The 11,063-nt window shown below is 45.3% G+C and overlaps 1 protein-coding gene across 2 annotated transcripts; it reads left to right on the top strand.

Moving 5' to 3' along the window:
• On the top strand, positions 1-9,666 carry LOC141750738 (toll-like receptor 7). 2 transcript variants are annotated; one of them, XM_074606409.1, is made up of 3 exons: positions 1-174; positions 6,060-6,558; positions 7,354-9,666. In XM_074606409.1, exons 1-3 carry the CDS (start codon positions 172-174, stop codon positions 9,198-9,200), a joined length of 2,349 nt encoding a protein of 782 aa, XP_074462510.1. In that variant the 5' UTR covers positions 1-171; the 3' UTR covers positions 9,201-9,666. The 2 variants fall into 2 exon arrangements, with proteins under 2 accessions (XP_074462510.1, XP_074462501.1); XM_074606400.1 differs by having other exon boundaries at positions 36-174; positions 6,060-9,666.
• The last annotated feature ends 1,397 nt before the right edge of the window (positions 9,667-11,063 follow it).

Here is an 11,063-nt window from a genome sequence, read left to right as displayed (position 1 = left end):
AGTAGTGATAGAGTAGTGATTACTGCTATTGCCTTGAGTGAGTTATGTCATGTTGTACTCTCCTCTGCGCCTGAGCTGAAACACTGGGGACCTCTTTTATGCTGTTGTCTTCTGCTCTGATTTACAGTCTCCTCCAGCGACAAATTTGCCAGACCTGGAAGCACACAGAAAATGGTAGGTTAAACTTTCGTTTTAAATTTGATCTTAGGTCTCTTTGACTGCAACTGTTGTGGAAGACTTTCAAGAAAATATTCTCCTTTTCTGCTTTCTAAACGTCCAAACTTACTGTTGTGGTTAGAAGCTGCAATACGTAATGACAGGAAAGGAAAGCATTTCTTTGTGCTAATACTAACTGGCTAGCAGTGAATTGTACTAGTGTGCTACAGAACGAGCATCGTAATGTCTTTTTGAATTGCTAGAACTTCTGAGATGTTCTTTTTTCTCTAAACTTTCCCCCTTTCACCTCTAAAAATACATATGGAACACCTAGCGAAAAACTTCCTTTGGGAACCTCTAGCTGTATCGTTGCTGAATATTTGAAGAATACCCAAAATCCTTATGGGTTTGTGCATGTGCTAGTTAATATCAGGAGATTACTGCTTTCTGAACTTCTTATAAAGCCCAGCGTAGATCAGAGAGAGAAGGATGGTGCACATGCACACTCCAGCTGTACGTGTAAACCAGCTTCTCATTGCAAAGATGTGGCACAAGTCAGCGTTGCTTCTTTCTTCTAATTGAACCGATCTTTTTTATTTGTTCTGGTACTATAACAGACACCAAGCGGTACGCATGCAAATAGTTAGACGCAGCACCAGAATGTAACAGTTTACAGTTAAAATAGCAAATGCATTAAAAGGGTGTTGGGAAACAGAAGGATATGCAAAGAAACAAAGCACAAAGATGGCAGGAGCTCGGCTGGCTCTGCAACAACACTTAGGTTCCTAAAAATACTGCAGTACGTGAGAGTTCAAAATCTGAACATTGCAAGCATCTCCAAAAGCCTTTTGTGACTTCTTAAGACACCTACAAACATCTTCATGAAGACTTTTAAGGCCCAGATTCCTTGCACCTGATTTTCGGCACCGAAAGCTGCGGCGTTAGACTCTGTTTGGCGTGTAGTCAGGCAGAGCTCCCTCCACGTTCAGAGCTGAGCAGCGCCTGCAGAGGGGCCTCTCTCTCCTCTCTCCCGCTCTCTCTTGAATGCCAGTGCAGCCCAGGGCCATGAATTGAGGAACTTGGGTAAGCTCCTAAAATCAAGTGTGTGAGTGCAGCAGCCAAGTATGAGTTCACATAGACAGTTTGTGGTGGTTTAGATTGCAGTCTGCCCTTGCCCAAGTCCTGCTCCAGTGCTTGGACAGAGGGGTTTACTTTGGTTTAGCAAATCGTTACAGCTTGGTTGTGATGAATGTTTCCTCAAGAGCAGCAAATCTGTGGCTTGAGCCCCGGTTAGCAGCAGAGGTTTACCTTCCTTCTTTTAAAGGAAGGCAGGCTGCTGGAGTTTGATCCTTGGTGGTTGTCACTATTCCCTCGGTGGCCGCAGGTACCGTGACCGTGGCTGGCGAAGGTCGGCACGTCATGGTCTGCTGTGGTACACATCGACGGATAAAATAAATGGCATCCATGTGATGGAGTGACATGTCCCGCAGTGCAGAGAGTCTCTACCATTTCCCTGCCACCTCTCTGCCGTGCTCCATGGGCCCCTGCCTTGGTTAACAACCCAGACCCCTGGTATGTTGGTCTGGTAAAACAAGAGACGGAGATAGGCAGGAGCTGGGGCACCACGGGCCACTCAGTTTGGATAGGCACTCTCTGGTTTTTCATTCATCTAATAAAGTCTTTTACAAGCATAATATAGTGTGTCCCTTCAAAAAGAAGGACAGGACATATTTACAATATTTACAAGAGCACATCCAGATTTTTCTTTGGCAATGTCCCTTTTCATTCAAAGAAAGACCTTCAGTTTTCCATGTAATTAATATCAATGGTAGAGCCCTTCCTTCTCCCTCCCACATCCCTGCTGATAGTAGTGGAGGAAAAAGAGTTCTGAAAAAAAAAGCCAGGACGATGGGAGGAAATGAATGCATTTTATCTTGTCAAACTTGGCTGCCCACTTACTTGGGTTATTCTTATTCAACTTTTTCATCCAAGTGCTTTTCCACATCAGGAAATCAGAAAAAATAAAGAGATTGGTTCTGTATTTTAACAGTTATAGGAAAGGGTGCAGGCATGAAAAGATGCATCATACAAATCAACACTTGGCTACGTGGCTGGTGCTTTCATCAGGGTTGTGGCTTTCATGATCATGGAACACTTACTAATGTCTATAACCTGCTAGGGAGAGAGGGGATCCACCTGACTAGAAAAGGCAAAGTAAATCTTTGCCATCAGGCTTGCAAACCTGATGAAACAGGCTTTAAGCTGACAAGCCTGGAGGACTGGGGTCCACAAGGGTGACACCTGTGAAGCTGAATGTAAAAAGGGTAAAAAGCCAAGCCAGTCAGAGCAGCAATGAATGCTCCTTAGCTATCTCAGTGCTGGTAGGGGATGGAGATCCATACAGCAGAAACGATGCAAGGGTTGTTGATGCGTTAGAAACTACAGAAGCAGAACAGTCACATAGGTATTAAGGCTTCTCTCCAAGAAAAGGTGGCAGGATCAACAGCCCAACTGAAGTACATTTATAGCAATGCATGCAGCAAAGGCAACAAAGAGGAGGAGTTGGAAGCCACTGTGCAGCTGAAAGACTGTGATATAGTTGCAATCACAGAAACATGGTGGGATGACCCACAAAACTGGAGTGCTGCAATGGATGGCTATAAACTCTTCAGAAGGGATGGGTGAGGAATAAGAGGCGGTGGGGTAGCCCTGTACATTAGAAGGAGGGTTTTGACAGATTAGAGTTTGATGATGGTGATGAAAGAGTCAAGTGTTTACAGATAAGAATCAAGGGGAAGGCTAACAAGGCAGCTATCATGGCGGGAGTCTGTTATAGACCACCCAACCAGGATGAAGAGGCAGGTGAAATATTCTATAAGCAGCTGGGAGAAGTCTCATGATTGCTAGGACTTGTCCTCATGGAGGACTTCAACTTACCAGATCTCTGCTGGAAATACAATGCAGCGGAGAAGAACCAGTCTAGGAGGTTCCTGGAGTGTGTGGAAGATAACTTCCTGATACAGCCTGTGAGCGAGCCAACTAGGGATGGCGCCCCGCTGGACTTGTTGTTTGTGAACAGATTGACTTGTGGGTGATTTGATGTTTGGAGGCCCTCTTGGGCAAAGCGATGATGAAATGAGAGTTTTCAATTCTCAGAGAAGTAAGGAGGGTGGTTAGTAGAACTGTGACCTTGGACTTCCAGAGGGCAGACTTTGGCCTGTTTAGGGCCCTGGTTCACAGAGTCCCTTGGGAGGTAGTCCTGAAGGGCAAAGTTGTCCAAGAAGGCTGGATGTACTTCAAGAAGGAAATCTTCAAGGCACACGAGCAGGCCATCCCCATGTGCCAAAAGATGAGCTGCCAGGGAAGAAGAGCAGCCTGGCTGAACAGAGTGCTTCTGCTGGAACTCAGGAAAAAAAAAGAGTTTATGACCTTTGGAAGAAGAGGCAGGTACTCGGGAGGACTACAAGGCTGTTGTGAGGCTATGCAGGGAGAAAATTAGAAGGACCAAGGCCCAACTAGAACATAATTTCACTACTGCTGTAAAAGACAATTAAAAATGTTTCTATAAATACATTACCAAAAGGAGGGCTAAGGGGAATCTCCATCCTTTATTAGATACAGGGGCAAACATAGTGACAAAGGCTGAGGAAAAGGGTGCAGTACAAAGTGCCTCCTTTGCCTCAGTCTTTAATAGAAAGACCAATTGTTCTTACTGGGGGTACCCGGGTTGCTGAGCTGGAAGACAGAATCAGGGAGCAGAATGAAGACACATCATCCCAGGAAAAATGGTTGGCAACCTGCTGCACCACTTAGACACACACAGGTCTATGGCACTGGATGGGATCCACCCAAGAGTACTGAGGCAGCTGACAGAAAAGCTCATGAAGCCACTTTCAATCATTTGTCAGTGCTCCTGGCAATCTGGTGAGGTCCCAGTTGACCGAAGGGTAGCAAATGTTACGGCCAGCCACAAGAAGGGCCGGAAGGAGCATGCAGGAACTACAGGCCTGTCAGTGTGACCTCAGTGCTGGGGAAGGCTACAGAGCAGACCATCTCAAGTGCCATCACGTGGCACGTCCAGGACAGCCAGGTGATCAGGCCCAGTCAGCATGGGTTTATGAAAGGCAGGTCCTGCTTGAGTAACCTGATCTCCTTCTGTGACAACGTGACCCACTTAGCGGATGAAGGCAAGGCTGTGGATGTTGTCCACCTGGACTTTAGTAAAGCTTTTGACACTGTTACCCACAGCATTCTCCAGGAGAAACTGGCTGCTCACGGCTTGGAGAGGCGTACTCTTTGCTGGGTAAAAAACTGTCTGTGTGGCCGAGCCCAAAGAGTAGTGGTGAAGGGAGTTAAGTCCATTTGGTGTCCAGTCACAAATGGTGTTCCCCAGGACTCCGTTCTCTTTGCTATGTTTCTCAATGATCTGGATGAGGGCATTGAGAGCACCCTCAGTAAATTTGCAGATGACACCAAGTTGGGCAGAAATGTTGATGTGCTTGACGATAGGAAGGCTCTGCAGAGGTATGTGGACAGGCTGGGTCGATGGTCTGAGGCCAACAGTATGAGGTTCAACAAGGCCAAGTGCCAGGTCCTGCACTTGGCTCACAACAACCCCATGCAGCGCTACGGGCTTGGGGAAGAGTGGCTGGAAAGCTGCCTGGTGGAAAAGAACCTCTGGGTGCTGGTCGACGGCCGGCTGAATATGAGCCGGCAGTGTGCTCAGGTGGCCAAAAAGGCCTGTAGCATCCTGGATTGTACCAGAAATAGTGTGGCCGGCAAGATGAGGGAAGCAATCTACCGCCTGTACTCGGCACTGGTGAGGCCGCACCTCTTGAATATTGTGTTCAGTTTTGGGTCCCTCACTACAGGAGGGACATTGAGGTGCTGGAGCGTGTCCAAAGAAGAACAACAGAACTGGTAAAGGATCTAGAGAACAAGACTCTGAAGTCTTGAACTCTAGAAGTGGCTAAGGGCACTGAGGTTGTTTAGCCTGGAGAAAAGGAGGGTGAGGAGGGACCTTATCCCTCTCTACAATTACCTGAAAGGAGGTTGCAGCATGGTGGGGCCTGGTCTCTTCTCCCAAGTAACAACCAATAGGATGAGAGGAAACTTGAGGCCTCAAGTTGCTCCAGGGGAGGTTTAGGTCGGATATTAGGAAAAGTTTCTTCACTGAAAGGGCTGTCAAGCATTGGAACAGGCTGCCCATGGAAGTGGTTGTGTACCCATCCCTAGAGGTATTTAAAAGATGCGTAGATGTGGCGCTGAGGGACATGATTTAGTGGTGGACTTAGCAGTGTTAGTTTAATGGATGGATGCGATGATCTTAAAAGTCTTTTCCAACCTAAATGATTCTTTGATTTTATTCTAGGATTCTCAGAATCCTTATCATAATGTGAAATTTGAATTAGGCACTCACCTGTTTGTCAGTGTAGTTTGGAAAATTTACACTAGCTTTTAAGTGACTAGAGATTTTCTCTGTCTTTTATATGCTTTGAAAAATTAACTTTCCTCATTTACTTTATTACACATTGGCAATCTGCTGGATATTTAACACTGCTTGTTTCCCCTTAAAAATGAAAATTCACAGAGATGTAGCCCATAATGACCTGCCTTGTCATTTTTTCAGTACAGTTTTTTTTTAATGATTCATTCTTTAGAGAGTGATCTGTATCTTGCTACTACAATAGTTAGTGATAAAAAAGTAAATCATTTGAAGAAATACCAATATATGCCTTCCCCAAATTTATAATCCTGCCAGCCTATCCACTTCTATCCAGTATGAGAGTCAGGACCCTAGGTTAGCTGTATTTTCGGCCTCACCCAGTACATGCTTGATTTGATGTCCTATGACATGTTCTTATTGCATTCTTATTAATACTTCTCTATGTCCTTATGTTTAGGTACCTTGTGCAAAGATGTCAAATGCATCACCATTTCTCTTGCTCTTCCTATTTCCGATGCTGCTGTCAGGAGCTTGGTTTCCCAAAAGTCTACCCTGTGATGTTAAAGCCTTTGAAAGTACTGTGACAGTGGACTGCACCGATCGCCGTCTCACCGAAATCCCCAGAGGGATCCCTGCAAATGCTACCAACCTTACCCTGAGTATTAACCATATCCCTCATATCTACCCAACATCTTTTGCTCATCTTCACAACCTCGTGGAGATTGACTTCAGATGCAACTGTGTGCCTGTCAGAATGGGACCCAAAGATAATATATGCAATGAGACACCAAACATTGAGAATGGCAGTTTTTCTGCCCTGACAAGATTGAAGTCATTGTATTTGGATGCAAACCAGCTGTTGGAAATACCCCGCAGCCTTCCTCCTGCTTTAAGTCTGCTGAGCCTGGAAGCAAACAGCATCTTTTCTATCCAAAGAGCCAACTTGTCGGAGCTAGGTAACATAGAAGTATTGTATCTGGGACAGAACTGTTACTACCGTAACCCATGCAATGTTTCATTTGAAATTGAAAAAACAGCCTTTCTGGAGCTGAAAAAATTAACAATCCTATCCCTAAAGTCTAACAACTTAACTCATATTCCACCCAATTTGTCACCTACTTTAAAGGAACTGTACATTTACAATAACATGATTCAAGTAGTTCAAGAACAGGATTTAAGTGCCCTTCACAACCTGGAAATTCTTGATCTCAGTGGTAATTGCCCACGTTGCTATAACGCTCCATATCCTTGTACTCCCTGCCCCAAGGGCACAATTGAGATTCATTCAAGGGCTTTCTTTTCCTTGAAAAGTTTAAGAATTTTGAGACTTCACAGCAACTCTCTCCAGAGCATACCAAGCAGCTGGTTTAAAACCATCAAGAATCTCAAAGAGCTTGACCTGTCCCAGAATTTCCTCTTAAAGGAGATAGGAGATGCTCAGTTTTTGCAGTTTATCCCCAGCCTTGTTGAGCTTGATCTGTCCTTTAATTTTGAACTGAAGATGTATTCTCCATTCTTGAACCTGTCTAAGACATTTTCCTCCCTCTCTAACCTGCAAACCCTGAGGCTCAGGGGTTATGTCTTTAATGAACTAAGAGAAAGAAATCTAGCTCCATTGCTCAGTCTTAGAAATCTTACCGTGTTGGATCTTGGGACTAATTTTATTAAAATTGCTGACTTGAAAGTGTTCAAGAAATTCCCAGCTCTTAAATTCGTAGACCTCTCAGTGAATAAAATTTCTCCTTCTTCAGGTGAAAACAACTTTCATGGGTTTTGCTCTAATCCTCGGATTTCAGGAGAGCAATACAACAGGCAAGTATTACAAGACATGCATTATTTCAGGTATGATGTGTACGGGCGAAGTTGCAGATCCAAAGACAAAGAGGCTGCTTCCTACCAATCTTCCGTTAAGGAAGAGTGCCGGAAATATGGAGAAACTCTGGATTTAAGCAGAAACAACATATTTTTCATTAATCCCTCAGACTTCCGGGGACTCGGTTTCCTCCGATGCCTCAACTTGTCAGGTAATGCAATAAGTCAGACCTTAAATGGAAGTGAATTCTCCTACTTGTCTGGATTGAAATATCTGGATTTTTCCAACAACAGGATTGACTTGCTATACTCAACTGCTTTCAAAGAGCTACAACTTTTAGAAATCCTAGACCTGAGCAATAACAACTATTATTTCTTGGCAGAAGGTGTAACTCACATGCTTAGTTTTATGAAAAACTTGTCCCATCTGAAGAAGCTGATGATGAACGAGAATGAGATTTCTACCTCTATTAACACAGGGATGGAAAGCCAGTCTCTTCAAATTTTAGAATTCAGAGGAAATCGTTTGGATGTTTTATGGATGGATGGGAATGCTAGATACTTGTCATTCTTCAAGAATCTGACCAGCCTGGAAAAACTGGATATTTCCTTCAACTCACTCAGTTTTTTCCCTCCGGATGCTTTTCAAGCTATGCCTCCAGAACTCAAGATCCTCAACTTAACCAATAACCGGATGAAGAGTTTCAACTGGGGAAACCTCCACTATCTGAAGAACCTGGTAACTCTGGACCTCAGCAATAACCTTCTGGCTACTGTTCCCCGAGAACTGTCCAATTGCTCTTCAACGCTCCAAGAACTGATGCTCCGAAACAATCGCATTCAACGACTAACTAAACACTTTCTCAGAGGTGCTTTTAAACTGAAATACTTGGACCTCAGCGCAAACAAGATCCAAATAATTAGGAAATCTAGCTTCCCTGAAAATGTCATTAACAACCTGAGGATGCTGCTTTTGCATGGCAATCCTTTCAAGTGCAATTGTGATGCCGTGTGGTTTGTTTGGTGGATCAATCAGACTCAAGTGACTATTCCTCTTCTGGCCACAGACGTGACCTGTGCGGGCCCAGGGGCACATAAAGGAAGGAGCGTGGTTTTCTTGGATCTGTACACCTGTGAGCTGGACACCTCGTATTTGATCCTCTACGCTCTGTCAGCTTCAACTGTCCTCGTCTTTATGGTGTTCACAGTGACGAGCCATCTCTATTTCTGGGATGTGTGGTATAGTTACCATTACTGCACCGCCAAGTTGAAGGGCTATCGGCGCTTATCTTTACCAGAGGCTTGCTACGACGCTTTTATCGCCTATGACAACAGAGATCCGGCTGTGAATGAGTGGGTGCTGACAGAACTGGTTGAAAGGCTGGAAGATCAAAAAGCCAGACAGTTCAATTTATGCCTGGAAGAAAGGGACTGGCTCCCAGGACAGCCCGTCTTTGACAACCTTTCCCAGAGCATTCAGCTGAGCAAAAAGACCATCTTTGTGCTGACCAACAAGTATATTAAAAGCGGCCGCTTCAAGACAACCTTCTACATGGCCCACCAGCGGCTTCTAGATGAAAAAATGGATGTCATCATCTTGATATTCCTTGAGAAGGTTTTGCAGAAGTCCCGGTACGTCCGGCTGAGGAAGAGGCTGTGCGGAAGTTCTGTCCTGGAATGGCCAACTAACCCTCGAGCTCAGCCCTACTTCTGGCAGTGCCTGAAAAATGCAATAGCTACCAACAATACTCTGGCTTACAACAGGCTACTCCAAGAAACTGTTTAGCTCTACTGTTCCCCGTAAATATTGTTATGATGCCCGGCGAGCAAAAGATCCTAACCTTCGTTTGGAGAAACTGTCAAAATGCAGAGGATAAATGTAATTGTGTTATTGTTCCCCCAATCAAAATGCACAAACAGTCCTCAAGCTGATAGTTCACTTGTTTTGCTATGACAAGATTGAACAGAAACCATTGCCGGCACAGATGTCTAGCTGACATGCACCTTGCTTGGCACTGATTGCTGCACAGCAAGAGAAGATGCACTACCCACTGGAAGTCCCTGGTTTAGAACAGAATCACCACTTCCAGCTTTCAGTTTGCTGGAGGCCTCCAGCATCTCCTGTGGTTGAGTCAAGTGTGGGTGAGGCACTTGCTCAGCTTACTCTAGTACACAGACTGCCAGGAGGAGTTTGGCTGTGACGAGTTGCTGCTGTTCAGATCACTGTTGGAGTAAAGATGATTTTAATGGAACATGCTAGTTTCTGTATTTGGTGTATTTATGAAAAGCAAGAAAGGCATTTGGTGGCACTTTCCTCTCAGAAACTACCCAAAGCAAAGCCCGTGCTTTGATTTTAGGACTGGGGAAAATGTAAGAATGATTATCTTTTCATCTCAGGCTTACAGCTGCTGAGCTTTCCGCTTCCGTCTGCGTGGGCAACAGCCATAACCGCTGGGGAAAGGGGGTGGGTCTGCCCTCAGGGACTTGGGTGTGGGCAGTGGGGAGCTCTCCCGCTGTTGCATTGTCAAAGCTCATAAATCTGAGGAGACTTGAAGAATGTGTATGGGCTAAAATAGGAAGGTATGTGAGAAACAAATTCCGAAGGGTTTGCAGGCTGTGGGTTGGAAGGAGTTACAAGATAAAGGGAGTCCTTTTACCTTGAGATGCTGCCTGGGACTGAGGAGGGGGAGCAGGACAGCAGATAGGCTGAGGGAAGCCTTTGCACGAGGCAGATGGAGAAAATCAAGTAAACCAAACAGGAAGTGGGAAGAGACAAAGAAAGGAAAGTAAAAAGATACCCTAGTGTATCAACTGGGTTGAAGTTACTGGGTCCAGCCAGGGCTGGGGCCCGAGGACATGCTAAAGTGACTGACTCGCCTCCACCTGCCCAGACTTTCTCCAGAACAAAACACTGTCACTCAAAGTGCAAAACACGTAAGACCAAGTCATACAAAGAAAGCATCCACCCCACCATTTCTTTAGCCATGCTGTGGTGCTCCAGAGCAGCCTCAAGCCCTCCTCAAATTGCCTCAAATAGGCAATATTTGTTCCCCAAGCAGGTCCATCTCCCACAGTGGCTGCTGGGCCACTACTAAAACCTGAGCTGGGAAGAGGTCTGACTTTAGAGACGTCTTGAAAAAGGGAAGAAACACTGCCCAGAAACATAAACACTTGGGCCAATTCCCCGCTCTGGTTCACAGCACAGCCTCATCAAACATGTGACAGTATTTCAGCTGAGGAGTTTTGTAATGGCAGCCTAAACCTCCGTGCGTGGCACATGTGGGCTCTCTGCTTGCTGTGATGATCCCTGTTTCAGGAGGAGCAGCGTGCTCTCACCTTGCCAGTGTTCCTATCCACAGTGCAATTCAGGGAGCTTCTTCCCTCCCCTCTCAAAGCCCTTTTGCTTTTCTGGCAATTAGTCTCGGTGACAGATCTAGCTGATGGGGAACTGACACACTAACTGCTTTGATCCAGCTGCAGCAATCATGCCTTGGTAGAATTCTCAATCTTGAGGGGTACAGGACAGGTAAAAAGTAGAATCAGGATGCTAATCCTAAGAAAGGTAAAATTTTGCCTATTTAGGGTGTTAGTCTGGGGGATCTCTTGGGAAATTGCCCCCAGAGATAAAGGAGCAATGAGAGCTGGGAGA

Source organism: Larus michahellis, chromosome 1 (genome assembly GCF_964199755.1).
Source record: "Larus michahellis chromosome 1, bLarMic1.1, whole genome shotgun sequence".
Lineage (NCBI taxonomy): Eukaryota > Metazoa > Chordata > Aves > Charadriiformes > Laridae > Larus > Larus michahellis.
Note: the sequence above shows the minus strand (reverse complement) of the source record. Positions and strands in the feature narration are given on the sequence as shown.